The sequence below is a fragment of the Vipera ursinii genome (genome assembly GCF_947247035.1).
Source record: "Vipera ursinii genome assembly, chromosome: 3".
Lineage (NCBI taxonomy): Eukaryota > Metazoa > Chordata > Lepidosauria > Squamata > Viperidae > Vipera > Vipera ursinii.
Window position 1 is genome coordinate 134,601,141 of NC_139516.1, and position 17,329 is coordinate 134,618,469.

The following is a 17,329-nucleotide window of genomic DNA, read 5'->3' on the forward strand; positions in this document are numbered from 1 at the left end:
TTTTAAAACTTTTCAATAAAAAAAAGTTGTTTGGATGAGCAATGAAATATCTCAGATTAACAAAGTTTGGTCCAGTTGCCATGATTCAACCTTTAGATACTTTTGGCCTTGATGATCGAGTCTTCATTGACATACTCTCATCAAGGATTATCTACAAAAATTACAAGATGACAGGAAGGCCACCATTCTTTTTTGGTATATAGCTGCTGTTTTTGTTGTGGATGTCCCTGCTTTCAACCCATCTCTTTCTTTTTCAATGCTCCTTTTTATACACTTTCCCCACTCCTTTCAAACCCTTCCTAGTTTCCTTTCATTTGTACTTCTCATATTAATTTTACCTCCAGGATTGTTGGGGATCCCAGACGGCAAGTTAAAAACCACCAAAGTTAACCCCCCCAGCTAATGTTATTTTTCTTTTGACTTTCTACCGCAAATTTCTTTTCTACTTCAAATTGATAAATTTTATAATTAAATTAATTAGAAATCATTAATTGTTGTCTTCTCCCCACAATTACTTGATGCTTTTTGGTTCTATAAATGTTATGTGTCTCTACTGTAGATACTGTACAGTGGTGGGATTCAAATATGTGAACAACTGGTTCTCTGTGTGGATGCTGCTTCCGGAAGTCCTTTCTGGGCCTGGGCAACAAAAAATTAGCTACCGGTTCTGCCGAAGTGGTGTGAACTGGCTGAATCTCACCACTGATATTGTTATATACAGTATATAGTAACCATATTTCAGAAAGTGCTTTGTTCCTGTAGCATAGGGAACTAACAGAGGGATAAAATCAAGATCACATGAAGTGTTAGTACCACTTTATAATGCCTTGGTAAGACCACACTTGGAATACTGCATCCAGTTTTGTTGTCACAATCTAAAAAAGATGTTGAGACTCCAGAAAGAGAACAGAGAAGAGTAACAAAGATGATTAGGGGACTAGAGGCTAAAAAATATGAAGAACAGTTGCAGGAATTGGGTATGTCTTGTTTAATTAAAAGGACTAGGGATGACATGATAGCACTGTTCCAATATTAGAGGGGTTGCCACAAAGAAGAGGGGGCTGAACTATTCTCCAAAATATCAGAAGGCAAGACAAGAAATAATGGATGGAAACTAATCAAGGAGAGAATCAACCTAGAATTAAGAAAAACTTTTCTGTCAGTGAGAACAATAAACCAGTGGAACAAATTGCCCTTCAGAAGTTGTGAGTGCTCCATCCTGGAGGTGTTCAAGAAAAGATTGGACAGCTATTTGTCCTGAATGGCTATTGGGTTTACTACCTGAGTAGGGAGATGGACTAGAAGACCTCCAAGGTACCTTCCAACTTTGTTATTCTGTTATACCCTCCTGTTGTTGTTGTTTTGTTTTGCTTTATTAAAAAGAAAAGAGTTTTCCATAACTGTCACAAAATTTTGCAAGAAAATTCTGTATATTGTGAAATTGTTACATAATTTTATTTGACATTTCTTCTTAGCTAAAAAAATATGGAATTTGGGAGGGAGAATTGTAACATTTTATCCTGACATTTCTCTGAAGTGTATCACATAATTAAAAAAAATACCTACCAGACACTATATATTATTGCATGTCTACATATTTCTATTTTTAATGAGATTGTGGTTAATGTTTCACATTTCACATTTCCTGATCTGTGGAAAGCAGGCATGACAGCTTCAGAGTTATTTATTTACACATTTATCAAATTTGTAGTGATGCCCAGAGTTCCTCTAGAGTCAGGTGGACTTTCAGATCTGATAATCAGACATAAAACTCTAACTATTGTCTGCTCGTGTCTGTAAACTCCTTTTTCACAGGGAATTTTTGCCATGGTGAAGCATTGAGATGATGAAATATTTCTACCGATGTTCTGAAGATATTTAAAATATTTCCAAATATTTTAAATACCGTAGTTAAAGGATCAAAATATATGGCAGCTTTCCCTCCATTTCTTCTCCTCCAAATATCCTTTCCTCCATTATTCCAATATAAATATTATTTGTGAAAAATATCAAAAAATGTATTTGATTATAAAGGCAAAATTCATTTTAGATGTAGCAGGTAAAAGTCAATACTTAGCCACTTTGAGGCTAAGAAATAAAGTTAGGTGCTGACTGTCACTGCGTTTTTTTAGTTTTGCCCGCAGCTCATTTCTATCTGTACATTTTCCCCTGCTCTCTGCACCTGTGTTACTATCTTATCATGTAACCATAGTGAATCTCACATGTCCAGCCATGTTATGGTTTTAAATTGTTTTGTGCACATGCCTAGAAAAAGATTCCCACAGTTACTCTTCTACTTCTTTTTTTTCTCTTCTGCCTGACGAGAGATGTAGTCAGCTAGATTTTGCTTTATTTGCTCATTAAAAGTTTTACAGTACAATATGCCTCGGATTTTCTTTCTTTGATATTCATCATGCATCAGATGAGCCACGGTCCATCCTCCTCTGATAGCAAGGTTAATTCTTCCTTGACACTGACAATATTAAAGAATTGGAAAAAAAAACATAAAACACTAGTTTTGATACATAGATCAAAATAGCACACTTCAAGCTACAAACAAATACTTAGGTGATTTTCGTTTTGACCAAATCAGGGAATCTGATGCCTCCAGATGTTCTGGGTTGTCATAATCTTTCCCAGTGATCATATGCTGGCTGTGGTTGATGGGAGATGATATGGAAAGCATTTGGAGAAGACCCAAAGTTTGATCCTGGTCTAGTCTTTTCACATAGGGTTTGCACTGAAGGAAGTTGGTACAATTGTTCCAAATCCATTTATGTTACTAAATGAAAACATGAAAACTTTTCAAGCTGCATTATAACTCTGAGTTTTAACTCATGACAGAGAGGCTCTGAGACCTTAAATGATTAGTGAACATGTCTTATTCTGACCTAATCCCAAAATGGGATTAAAGCAATTACTGAAGATATTTGTGTTCAGAAAAATACTCAGTGCTATAGCCTAACAAAAATATTTGTTTAAAGTAAGTACTGTTTAATTTTGTCTCTTCAGAAAGTTATTCTAATAACAGAGGCGTAAAGATTTTTCCTACTTCCAAAGAAAATGGTCAAGCTTTATTACAAGACTGTTGATACAAGGGTTGGCAAACCCTCTCTTTATATATATTTAGTTTGTTAAACATTCTTAGATTACTTAATGTAATTGGGAATGTCAGAAAAAACCACCTTTGGCCAAATTCATAGAGTTTGGATTGGTTAACTAACCTGAAGTCCACAGCTTAGTTTTGAAGCCAGATAATCACCTGATTCTTAACCTCTTATGTTATCGTGCCTTATTCAATCATAAGGGGAAAAGTTTCTCATGACAATTCTCTCCTGTACGGATTGGAAATAGCTCCATGCTGCATCTAATGTATTTATGCTCTCCCTAAAACTTCTATGTTTCTCTCAAGCCCCACTGATTTACCCGCAATGGTAAACTATTTCTTGACCACAACCAAGAAAGTAGTAGATGGAGTTGCCAAGAGTTGAGTTTACTCAAATGTCTCATTAGTTTTTCCAAGGCTAGACAACATTGTTGCCTCCAAACTTTGCATTGGATAGATATTGGAGGCTGAAACTTGTGGTCAACAGGTTTATGTTATTCTTTTGGGAGAAAAACGAAACCAAACCATATTCAGAACCCATATAAAAATATAGCAGAAGATAATGCAGACCCCATCCAGGTATTCATGTATCAAGGCTTGAAATTGAAAACTAGAGAACAAGGGCACCCACTCCCTCATCTTGTCCTTGCTGAATTTGAAGAAATGACTATCGTTGTGTAATCTACAGCCCTGCTTTATTAAAAAGCCACACTAGAGATTTTGCGGAGAGGATGCACTGACTTTAAAATTGTGAAGAACTAAATGTGGTGCTTGACTTTTCTTTTCCTCATCCCTGAAGCCCCCTCTATACTATGCTTCCTGTTAATAGACAAAATTTCTTGCCATGTTGAGGTGAGGAATACATGAAAACACTAGTGTGAAACCTTAAAATATACCTATCAGTTAAAACAACTCTCTCAACCTCCACTCCTCCAAACGGTGTTATCTACATGTACTGTATGTAGTGTTTCTCCCTTTGACTCCCAGTCTTCCCCCTCATGGGATTAAGTGAAGTCCTTGGCCATCACTTTTCCTATTTTGTTCCAGAGTAAGCACATAAAATCAATGGAATTTCTCTGGATCAGTTGGCTGCAGAGATAGCAAGAAGAAATTCCCTTCATCGGATAGCTTGGTTCAAGTTTCTTTCTTAAGGTCTGTAAAGGACAACATATACGAGCAAGTATGGAACAGCATAGGCGGGATTGTATTTCTCAGTTGCACTCACAAAGACACGTCCTGCTACTAAGCATCTTGATAGTCATAATACTAAATTTCAGCTAATATAAAGACTTCCTGGAATAGTCAAGGATAATGTTACATGAGGAGAAAATTAGAAAAGCCTGTTTGATGAAAAGGGTTGGGGAAGTTTCTCTTCCAGTATTTGCATGTTTTGTTTAAAATCAGTTCAGTAAAAAGCCATGGGAGGAGGGGAAGCACTCTTATTTTTTATTTTGTTTTTTTACAGAGAAAGAACAATTCTTCAACATTTCATTTCTCTCTGACATCATCGTTTATTAGATTCCATGAATTTAACAAAGTGGACTGTAAACTATGAAACCTTGTGTCAAAATAAGTGTATTAGTCTCCACAGTGTCCTGGGTTCTTTTCATTGCTTTGCTGCAAAAGGGCTAACTTTTTGAACATCAGAGTATTTGGCTGTGTTCCCATGGCAAACTAAGACCAGAAAACTCAGTTAAAAACCATGCCTAGGCTGTCATTTTACCTCCTGCTGTGTACAGACTTTTTAACCAAGTTCCATAGCTTAGCTTATGTTGCACACATGTTAATGGTTGCATGTGCACTCACCAGATAATCTCTGTAGGCAATATAACTCAAAGTTTAACCAATAATTTATAGTATAATCTTATATGTCTGTAGGAGAGAACCAACCCAGAACTAAAGAGAAATTTCCTGACAGTTAGACCAATTAATCACTTGCCTCCAGAAGTTGTGGGTGTTCCAACACTGGAGATTTTTAAAAGCAGATTGGACAATAATTTGTCTCAAATGGTATAGGGTTTCCTGCTTGAGCAGGGGTTGGACTAGAAATCCTTCAAGGTCCCTTCCAACTCTGTTATTCTGTTATAACTTTGTTAAGTAGGATTGCACTATTAATAAAATCTCAAGTGCATTCACAACAGTCATTGTTTGAAACCTTTAAAATGTCTAACAGTCCCATGTGTGTATAAAGCCTCACTATATTTAATAAGATTTGCTTGCATGTTCAACAAGCCTTGTAATATCTTATTTCCTTTTACAGAACAATCCAGCAACAGAATCGTTATAAAACTGGTTTATTTCTTAAAAATAAATACAAAAATATAAATATAAAACATTGGCAGATAGAATCTGATGAAATGGAAGTTGCACAAAATTTTTCTTTTTAAACCAGCTGCATATCACATTAACACCACGTGTACATTTTCAGGGGTCATTTTTTTAAAAAAAAAATGTACAGAAATAGGGGCAATTGTTTTCTTCCTATTTCTTTTGGGTTATGATCCAAAAGGAAATGCACAGACATTCTGTGCATACCATTTCACTTTTTTTCCCCCAGTTCATTTTTCGGAAGCTGCACAAGCAAACCCCCTCCCCCCTGCCAGTTAGAACCGTTGTTCTTAATGAAATCCAAACGTGTATATCAAAAACTCTCAGGGTATACACCACCAAATTGTTTTCCAGAGGAGCTATTTTTCTTTAAAAAAAAGAAACAAAAAAAACCCATATAACTAGTTTGTTCATTATATGTATAGATTTGGGTGGGAGCACACTCTCTGAATGAAAATGCTTAATAAGGTTTATGGGGGGGGTCTTCTGTGCATAGTTTCTGAAAATGTGGATGTGCATGTAGAATGTGTATGCATGATCCTTTTGTAGATCACTGTCTGGGGTCTTTTTCAAAGCCGCCCTCGCAAGTGGAGGATATGTACTTAAACGAAGCAACGCTCATATACTGTATATGACTGTTTGAGAGATTATATACCGGCTCAAACAGTGCATCCTCTATTTAATAAAATGGATGACACCAAATTTCAATCACTTTGGCTTTCAGAACAGGGTGAACTAAAATGCTGACTATATTCCATGTGACATTTTACAAGAAAGAATAAAGGACATTAATGAGCAATTCAAAACCAAAGGAAAGAAAAAGAAGAAGAAAAAGAAACATTGTGCCGAGTGGTAGGAGAATGCTCCTGAACATCAAATATTGTCACGTGGAAAAGGTATCTGTAAAGTTACTTCCTCTCAATTGAACTATATATCCTACTGTAGGTTAGGAAGTGTCTTTATCACTTTCGCCTCCACCATACATCTCAGCAAGCTTATTAAACCGAGGGCCCCATTCCTTGAGGTAATCATAGTTTTGGTCTCCCTCAGTAATGCCAGACTCTAATGAACTCAAGGATTCAGCTATAGAATCATTTCCTTCATAGGCATAAGTCGCCAGGGAGTCATATGGTGGAGCAGAGGGGTCATGATCATGCTCCTTCAACCTTTGGTTAATGAAATCGCGGACATCTGTGTTATCTGGAGCAGAAGGAGTCCTCCGTGGTATAAATAATGTTTCTGGGATAATATCTCGGCGGAGTTTCTTATCTTCAATAGCTGCAGGGTTTCTCAAAGTGCCTATATCAAAAGCCTGGGTGTCTTCCTCTCCACCCCCTTCATCGTTATAGCTCACGATATTGTCTCTGATGTCTTCTTTAGACAGGATCAGAGGCTCTTTCTTGCGCTGCCTCTTTAGAGCAGCAAACAACACCACTATAACTTGGAAGAAAGAAAAAACATGGATTAACTAAAGCTCACATTTTATAATGCTTTTCTTTATGAGCGCAAGTATACAACTGTATACAAGTATACAGCAGGTTTACTGTCATCATTATTAGCGTATGGCATTGTTACATTAGCCAGGAGAATACAATGGAATTGCAGAGTAGTAGTTTGGCTGCCTGTTTACCATCTCTGTCAGGTACACGCTTGTGCGCTTTCTATGATGTGCAACAAGCTTTGCACCAGAGAGGAAGAATGCCTCTTCCTGTAATGTCATCCAAGGCTCTCCTCCCTCCTCCAGAGCCACCTTGGAAATGGGCATCAGAACTGGGACGGTTCAGAGCCAGCAGGAATCTGACTGTCTATATGGAGCATCAGCTCACCTCCTGACTGAAGTGGTATCTACTCACATAGAACATGCTTTTGTACTACTAGGCTGGAAGAAGCTGAGGCAAGTGATAAGATTACACCCCGCTCTGTAGTGCCAAAACTAAAACTGCTAGAGCAGAGACCAACTCCAACATCATTAAGCCACTGAGCCCCTGCCTCCTTACAACTTGGTTATTAAGTGCATTGTTATTTTACTAACTTTGTATATGTTTTCAGTTGTGGCCCGTTTGCCTGTGGTCTCCCTGTCTGAAAGGTTTAATATAAGAATGTTTTGCCATATATTTTTTGGGTAAACCTAATGATTCTGATTCTTGATTTGTGGAATGAACCAAGGATGAAGTGTAAATATCTCTGATGAAGCAGTCCAACATTTCTGCTTTGCTTTAGCATTTTGTTTTGTAGAGTTGATAATTTAGGGAGTTGTGATTCCAATATAACTGGAGGGCACTAGATTGAGGAGGCTGCTATAGAAACGCAGAAAAAGAATAAGAAGTTAATTGTCATCTTCTATCCTTGTTTCAAGCAATAATTATATATTATTGCACCTGAATATGGAAGGACAGATTCATTGCCAAACAGCTGCTGATTAATCTATCAACCATCAACTTAATGAATCTTGCTTTTTAAAAACACAAAAATCCATAAAAGCAATCAATTATGAACAAATTGAAACCTGAATAACCCCCTCCCCAATTTTTCCTGTTTTTAAGCTACTATAAATATACCATATTGAAAAAAGGGAGGAACATTTCATTAAGACCTGCAGTTTTCTCTCTCTTGTATATTTATACAAGTCCTTTATTTTTTATGTGTCTCTATCCTATACCACAAGCTCAGTGGGTTAGGACGCTGAGCTTGTCGATCAGAAGGTCGGCAGGCGGGTCGAATCCCGAGTGCCATGTAACAGAGTGAGCGCCTGTTACTCGTCCCAGCTTCTGCCAACCTAGCAGTTCAAAAGCACGTAAAAAAATGCAAGTAGAAAAATAGGGACCACTACGGTGGGAAGGTAACAGTGTTCCGTGTGCCTGTGGCGTCTAGTCATGCCGGCCACATGACCACGGAGACGTCCTCGGACAAGCGCTGGCTCTTCGGCTTTGAAACGGAGATGAGCACCGGCCCCTAGAGTCGGAAACGACTAGCACTCATGTGCGGGGGAACCTTTACCTTTACCTTTTTATCCTATACCACAGCAGGACATTCTACACAAATATTAAAAGAAGTCATCCAAAATACTTATTTTTAATAAAGTGCAATAGAACACGGTGCTAATGCTTTCTTGTTTTGCAAAACATATTATGTCAAACTTTTGATCTGATCTGATCTGTTTTCCTATACAGTTTCATTCAGACTTATAAGTTGAAGAGAGAGCGATTTCTTTTGAGGAAAGAACTGCTAACAAAACTATGTATTTGGAGTCAATATATACTAATGGATTTTTTTAATGCTTCTTTAACATGCATAGTCATAGTTATCTACCCTTTTAAACTATATATTACATAACATATATATGTTGAAAACTAATTGCTTTCAATTACATTAGATTGAGAATATCTTGGAAAGCACTTGGGAGTAATGAATTGAGACCTAAGGCTTAAAAAAAATAGATGCCAATAAAAGAAATTCATTATAGGTGGAAAACCCCACTCTTCTTATTATCTCAGCTTAATCTTAACAAGAAAATGTTGATTCACACATTTAATATGAAAGTTTTACAAAACTATTCACATTTTACACATTTGTTTCTAAAAAAAATGAGGTACTAAATTCATCAAGTGAGAACTTTAACATCTTAGAAAGAACTGTCTAATTCATCATGGAAATTTTAATAGAGCTGACTTGACAAGTTATATGTGTGGACTTTCAGTGTATGAGGGTTTACGTTTTAAGGAAGACATTGTTAGTGTGTGTATTAGTGTTAAGTCTGGATATGGTCGGACTGAAATCCTGAGGCCATAGTGGCTTAAATAAGACTCAAGAAGGGCTCTGAATTGTCGGGTAGCTGATAGAAATATGCACACTTTGAGTTACAAAGAATATAACTAGGAATGTGCAAAATGACTTGAGTGTTCTCTATTTTTGAATGTTTGTTTTGAGTGTTTGGGGTGTTTTCCTCAAATTATGAAAGAAGACTGTGTTAAGATGTCCTTAAGGAGCATTGTCTTTTGAATTTTCCTGCTTGGGCCAGTATAAATGTTTGTCTTTTCTATTTGTTAGGAAAAAAGAAATGGGCCAGCAGGATGAATACAATAAACATCTTTTGGTCTCTAGGATGCTTAAAAAGATCTCCTTAGACATCCAAACAGTTATCTTTTCCACTGTGGCAACAATCTGTAGTCTAGATTAGAGATAAGGTATCTGGTCTTAAACAGAGCAAAATACCATTACATTGAATGAAGCAGCCATAAAGGGTACTTCAAAGCGATCAGGTTCACACGAGCTACTATGAAAATGATGGCTTTGGACAAGCAGTTCTTCAATTTCAAGGTTCTGATACTGTTATTTAGTTAAGGTTAGTGTTAGGGCAATTTTGGCTACTTTCAGAAGGTAGTTGGTACTATCTCTGTATCACCCATGCTGGAAAAATACTGCAATATCTGTGAGCACCAGATACACCATCTATTTCATTTCAGTAATTTGGATGTAACTTTTTACTTTTCTGTCATTGTGCACTAAAAGGAATGGAGGATCTAGTTATGGGGAGATGCTACCTGATATGCTGAACACAGCTTATTGGAACACAAGGCAAGTGTGACTTTAAGTGCACAACTGTAATGGGCACACAAAATAAACCTTCAGAGGAGAGGAAGTTTGGGGGCAACCAGAAGGGAAAACTAGGTGGAGATGCTATCTGCAGTAGTAACCAGCCGTCAAGTCTACATTCTGGCATGAGATGGTAATCGCCAAAATATTTGGGACTGTGCATATTCTAAACATCCCATCAGAATAAAAGATTTGGAAGGGACCTTGAAGGTCTTGTAGTCTAACCCCCTGCTTCCTTGGTCTTAACTGAAAGGGAGTTTTCTTTAATAGTTTCCTGCAGTTTTGATGAAAAGTGGCAGCCAGTGTATATGGCCATGTCTGTTACTTTGGGGGGGGGCTGTAAAAGGGAGCAAAGGGCTCATATCAATTTTAAATATTTCCTATCTAAAGAACATTGAAAATGTTTCAAGTTTTGTTTTAATGAAAGGCAAAACATTCAAGCTATTCATAATTTTGTTCCATAACAATGCAGCCAACTCAACATTGTTCCAAGGAAACGTTTTGGACGAGACTCTTCTGTTCTGTCCTTCAAATCTAATGTGCTGTCCCATTTTGCAATGGATTTTAATGCAGTATTTGGCAATCTGAACTGGGTTTACACTGCTTGCCTTCGTATGACTTGTTCTCCAACTGCTTTATAATCCAAGGTGTTTTTTTTATTTTAATTCCATTTATATCCCGCCCTTCTCCGAAGACTCAGGGCGGCTTACAAACTTAGCAGTAGCCTTCATTCTATGTATATGCCTGTTTATTAGGGCTTTCACACACACACACCAAGCGGCATTATTACAAAGTCAGCTTAATTGCCCCCAACAATCTGGGTCCTCATTTTACCTACCTCGGAAGGATGGAAGGCTGAGTCAACCTTGAGCCTGGTGGGATGCAAACCTGCACTAATTGCAGGCAGCTGGTGTTACTTAAGGAGGCATTAGCCCACTGCTCCACCAAGGCTGACTCTCAAATTACAGTAGCCACAAAGGGCTTGATTTCTGACTGGTTGCAAGGAGCGTCAAAAAACGTTGTACCCAATTCAGCTTGGTAATACCTAGCATTTAGTAGTATTACATTTAGCACGTGTGACTTATTCTCTCAAAACTTACCCAGGAGAATAATGATACAGAGCAGAATGGCAATGAGTGCGCCTGTACTAAGGCCCGCTGGGAGGAGCAAAGCTTCAGCGTTGCAGGACTGCATGTTTCCCCGACTGTCACAAGCACACACCCGGATTGTCAGTGTGCCTGTGCTACTCTGGATGGGGTAGTCATTATCTGATATCACCACTGGGAGGAGGTATGTGCTTTTTTCATGTCGGCTAAAGCCATTCCTTCTTGTCAAAATCCGGGCTGTGTTATCTGAACCAGGAAGTCACAAACAAGACATACATTACATACCATTCCCATCAAGGAATGTAATGCATAGTACTATACCAGACTTTGATCCTAAGAAGCAACTTATACAAGGTGACTTTTGATCCATAGCCACACTTATAGCCTCACTGACATTTTCTACATGTTGAAACCAACTTTAGTAGTAAATTCATTTTTTCTTAATATGGCACTAAATAACAATACTACCTTTCTCCTTTAAAGGTGTTCTCCCCCCCCCCTTTCACTAAATGTATATGCTTGGTTTCTGAGTGATAAATGCAAACATTTGCAACTTTTGTTTGAGAATTACATTAAAAGGTAACGATAGAAGGCAGCACACTAAAAAGCAAAACACTTCAGTAATTGAACTTTCAGAGTCTATAGTGCAATTTCCTGGACCAATGCAGGTAAGCTGGATCTCTAATTTCTTTAAAATTTGCAATGTAACAGCCACACCAGGTCCTGGTCTGAAATACATATTTAAACCATCAATTGTCATATGCTGATTAAGTAGAACTTCTTTGTACAAAAGCATTTGAATTTGGGGCCTTCTGCATGGAAAGCAGTTATAATCTGTTACTTTTCCACCCTACAGATCTAGTAAGTCTAAGTAGCTTATTTCTAAAAAAATGAAACAACAACAAAAAACAAAACAAGCTTTTGACTGAAAAATAAGCAGGTATCTGGAAATTCTGAAAAACATTCCAAAACGTTAAGTGGTCACCACTCAGTGATTGAAAAGGTTTATCAAATCATCATCATGATCATCATCACCCCTCACCCGCTCTCATATCTGTCTTTTTTATTTCACTTTTTTGTTATTTCAAAATTGCTAAACTTGCTTTGTTTGCCAATAAAAACACATATCCATAATGATACACCCAAGTAATAAATAATACAACAGTCTTTAATATCAAGTAATTTAGCTTAAGAGCAAAAAATAGAAATCAAATACTCTGCTATATTCCCTTCATTTTTTATTTCATTTACAAGGTTATATTTAATTTTGAAGAAAAAGTCAAATAATTATATGCTTTTAACATGAATATACATATTTGTAATTACTACTGGTAGAATGTCCACTTTTTTCTTAGTTATATCCAATTAAGAACTTAAATAATAACAAATTAAGAATTTATTATATAAATATTACTGTATTGAAACAACATATTGTACCAAACTGAGAAGATGGCACAACAGATGGTCAATTCAGCTAGATTTAATATGTCAAAGGTATTATTTATTTATTTATTTATTTATTTATTTATTTATTTATTTAAATTTCTATACCGCCCTATTCCCGAAGGACTCAGGGCGGTTTACAGGGCAGCATAAAATACAATATAAAAGATAATATAAAATTAAAATACATTAAATTAATTAAGCCCAAATAAAACAATATTTAAAAAGCTAAAACCCCTTCAGTCCAGGCCTGATAGATCGAAAAACCAGGTTTTCAGGTCCCGGCGAAATGAACGCAGATCAGGGGCGGTCCTGAGTTCCACGGGTAAATCATTCCAGAGGGCAGGCGCGCCCACAGAGAACGCTCTTCCCCTAGGAATAACCCGCCGGCACTCCTTAACCAGCGGTATCCTGAAAAGGCCCTCCCTGTGGGAGCACACGGGACGAAGGGAGCTTGATGCCGGCAGCAGGTGTTCCCTCAGATAACCCAGACCCAACCCATTAAGGGCTTTATAGGTCATCACCAGCACCTTGAATCTCACCCGAAGGGCAACCGGAAGCCAATGCAGCTCGCGGAGTAGAGGTGTTACATGGGAGTATCGGGAAACTCCCATCAAAACTCGCGCATTCTGCACCAGTTGAAGCCTCCGAGTGGTCCTCAAGGGCAGCCCCATGTAGAGAGCGTTGCAGTAGTCTAAACGGGAGGTCACGAGCACATGAGTGACTGTGCATAGGGCATCTCGGTCCAGATAGGGTTGCAACTGGCGCACCAGGCAAACCTGGGCAAAATCCCCCCTGGTCACGGCTCCTATATGATCTTCTAAACTCAGCCGTGAATCCAGGAGGACACCCAAGTTGTGAGCCCTATCAACGGGGGGTAACACCTCACCCCCCATAGTTAACAATGGACAAAACTGGTTTTCCCGAGATGCCGGTATGCACAGCCACTCAGTCTTGGCAGGATTGAGTCGGAGCCTGTTTCTCCCCATCCAGACCCGAACCGCCTCCAGGCAACGGGACATCACGTCGAGGGCATCACTGAGTTGGTTCGGGGTGGAAAGAAAAAGTTGGGTATCATCAGCGTACTGATGATACCCCACCCCGAAGCCACGAATGATCTCACCCAGCGGCTTCATATAGATGTTGAACAGGAGGGGAGAGAGGACCGACCCTGAGGAACTCCACAAACGAGAGGCCTCGGGGTGGACCTCTGCCCTCCCGTCAACACTGACTGCGAACGGCCCAGGAGGTAGGAGGAGAACCACCGTAAAACAGTGCCCCCCACTCCCAACCCTGAGACATCGCAGCAGGATACCATGGTCGATGGTATCAAAAGCCACTGAGAGATCTAAAAGGACTAGGACAAAGGAGCAACCCCTGTCCTGAGCCCGCTAGAGATCATTCATCAACACAACCAATGCCGTCTCTGTGCTGTATCCGGGCCTGAAACCCGATTGGTACGGGTCAAGTTAATCAGTTTCCTCCAGGAACAGAGGAAGCTGATGCGCCACCACACTCTCAACAACCTTCGCCAAAAAGCGAAGGTTGGAGACCGGACGGTAGTTATTTAAAACAGCCGGATCCAGGGCAGGCCTCTTGAGAAGGGGTCTCACCACCACCTCCTTCAAGGCGGCAGGAAAGACACCCTCACTCAAAGAGGCAGATATCACTGCCTGGAACCAGCCTCTTGTCTCCTCCCGAGCTGAATAAACCAGCCAGGAGGGGCACGGGTCCAATAAACAGGTGGTAGAGCTCAGCCTCCCCATAATCCTGTCCACCTCCTCGGGAGTCACAGGATCAAACTCAGTCCAGATAATACTACTCTCAAGACTGCTCAATTCCTACCCGTCAGGCTCTGCCCAGTCAGCGTCCAACCCGGTCCGAATCTGAGCAATTTTGTCCGCCAGATGCTGGCTGAACTCCTTGGCCTGCCCCTGTAAGGGCTCCTCCCTCACGTCCTGATTAAGGAGGGAATGAGTTACCTTAAACAGGGCGGCTGGGTGATTATCTGCAGACGCGATGAGGGCCGCGAAGTGATTAGACTTCGCCGTCCTCATCGCCGCAAGATAAGACCTAATAAAAGATCTTAGTCGCAATCGGTCAGATTCAGATCGGCTGGATCTCCAACAGCTCTCCAGACTCCGTCTCCGACGCTTCATCTCCCGTAGCTCCACAGAAAACCATGGAGCCCAACGAGATCTGCGTCAGGTCAGGGGTCGCAAGGGTACAACACGGTCAAGTGCCTCGGTGGCAGCCCTCTCCCAAGCCTCCACCAATTATATATTAACACTTTAAAGGTATAAAGTGTTTCTTTAGTTTAGTTTCTTCAAATGTTATCCATTTAATTTCTATGTTGTCTATTGTTTTCTGATTATCTATGAAGACTTTGCTGCATTTCATCATATCTTGTGTTTTTTTTACTTTACCAATGATTTCTTTTTTAAAAAATCTATCCTAATTTCCCGAATCAAAGAACATTTAACTGCTAAGTACAATAAAAGGAAACACTGTAGAAATGTGTATGAGAATTAATCATCCATGTTCTGTATGCATTATACCTTCATTGTCTTGGACGGTGAAATTTGGATTAACAGCAGCTAAACTGAAGAAAAACTTTTGTCCTCCAAGGGGATCATCTTTATCAATAGCACTAATGGTCTGTATTAGCTTCAGGGAAGAACAAAGAAAAAGAAAGTACAGATTTGAAACTTACATGACTGATTGTTTTAAAAATAAAAAGGAGTCACAAAATATATTACTAAAACACCTGTACTGGTATAATACAAAATACAAACAAAATCAGTTATATATTAGGTATATTGGCTGATTTTCTTAAGCTGGGATAGGCAACAGGAGACCTGGCTTTCTACAGTTTTCAGCTGGGCTTCTAATCCTTAAAACCAGCTGATCTCAGTATTAGGCCCTATTCTAAATCCAAATGGAGAGATAAGCATACCGTGCTTTAATTTCTCTTTTCCCTTAGAATGCATATAGATCAGGGGTGTCAAATTGCCAGCCCGCGGGCCGGATGTGTCATGCAGAAACCGCGCCCACCCCATTGTCAGCAATGGGAAAAAACTCGCGATACATCACGATACATCACGTGATGTTGTGAGTTTGACACATCTAATAGATGAAAGCAGGGCTTTTTTTGTCATAGAACGCCCAGAACGGAGTTCTGGCACCTTTTTTGGATGGAACTTTGTAGGGTAGGCAAGGTGGGTTGTATGACGTGTGTGAGTTCCGGCACCTTTTTCTTTTACAAATAAAGCACTGGATGAAAGGCAGGAGCAAAGTAGTATTTATGGAATACAGGTTTTTTTTAAGTCAGTCACACTTATAATTTTTCAGGATTTCCCACCTCTGGTTTAATTATCTGTTCTATATAAAAACTTAATGATGATTTTACACTATATTGTTAATTTAGTGCAATATAACTTAATTCCATCCATTTCCTCCTTTTCTTTTGTTTGAACAACAAAATAACTTTCTGCAGATCTAACCATATATAACTCATACTGCTTTGGTTCCTTCTTCCCAAGCAAGATACTTAAGACATCCCGAGATACACAGAGCATCATGGCTACCAAAGGTTTTATTGGTGGCCTGATTTGACATTATTCTGAACTTTGGGTGGTGGCACCTCAGATAAATTACAAAATGGTTGCAGTAGTGGCCTTGGCAATTACACACATACACACATGTACGCCTGGTGCAACAATGCTAGTGGGCACTATGGCGAGTGAATTAAACTATGGCATAACATTATAAACCTCCCGATTCCCTGTTCACCTTTTAACAAATCTGCACATAAAACATTACAACTTTCTGGTTTCAGACAAATGGCTGTTCAATCTCTTCTTAAAAAACTCTAGGGATGGAGCACCCACTACCTCTGAAGGCAAGCTGTTCCATTGATTAATTGTCCTGTCAGGAAACTTTGCCTCATAACTGATTTCCTTGGATCACAAGGCATAATTCCAAATCCCAGCTATTTCTCATTCCTGGGTTACCTCTTTGCAAAACAAAGGTACAAGGCAATAGGTAAGAAATCAATATGCAAGGGAGTTACTTATGCCTACTAATGTACTTGTAGTTTGATTTGTTTTTATTGCTGTTCTTGTACTAAGGTATATTTTATTCTCTTTGGCGTATTCTGAAAGATATATAAAATTTGTTTCTGTTTCTATATTTGGTTTGTGGGTTTTTTGTTTGCATAGCAAAATCCAGGTGGTTTGTAATGCTTTGAAAACCACGAACATTTAGATATTAAAAATCTTTTTTTTTTTTTAAAAAGCATGAATTCTTCTATTAATTTGTAATGTAGCATTAGCATTTGAATGGAAATGCTGCCTTTTGCATTTTTCTCACAATATCTGAGCAGCAAGTATTTCAAAAAAATTGGGCTGTGAGTGATTGGTCTCTATTTTTGTATCCCTTAAAAAATAAAAATAAAAACTATGCCTCTATATATTTTAATCATTCATTTCATCATTTGCTGCACACATCCATGCGTTTTTGATATACACTGTCAACTTTCTCTGAAGAGTTAAATGTACGTATTTTTAAATTATTCAGTAAGGTAAAAAGTATGTTTTTATTTCAGGTTAAAACAGGCAAAAGTCACATAAAAAGATTATAAAATTAGTTTAACATGCCACTGCATTTACTTCATCAAGCAAGTAACCCACTTCTCTAAGATTGTAAATTATTTGTTTAACATAGCTCTGGGTATCATACACAAAAATGATCT

The 17,329-nt window shown here is 38.7% G+C and overlaps 1 protein-coding gene across 1 annotated transcript in view; it reads right to left on the reverse strand.

Moving 5' to 3' along the window:
- Positions 1-5,751: 5,751 nt before the first annotated feature.
- Positions 5,752-17,329, reverse strand: part of CDH10 (cadherin 10) — a gene marked incomplete at its 5' end in the record, with an annotated part of 98,588 nt that continues 87,010 nt past the window's right edge. The window contains 3 exons of the mRNA XM_083358091.1: positions 5,752-6,874; positions 11,128-11,379; positions 15,135-15,243. Coding sequence (XP_083214217.1) covers positions 6,381-6,874; positions 11,128-11,379; positions 15,135-15,243 — 855 coding nt within the window. The 3' untranslated portion in view covers positions 5,752-6,380. The remainder of the gene's footprint in view (positions 6,875-11,127; positions 11,380-15,134; positions 15,244-17,329) is intronic.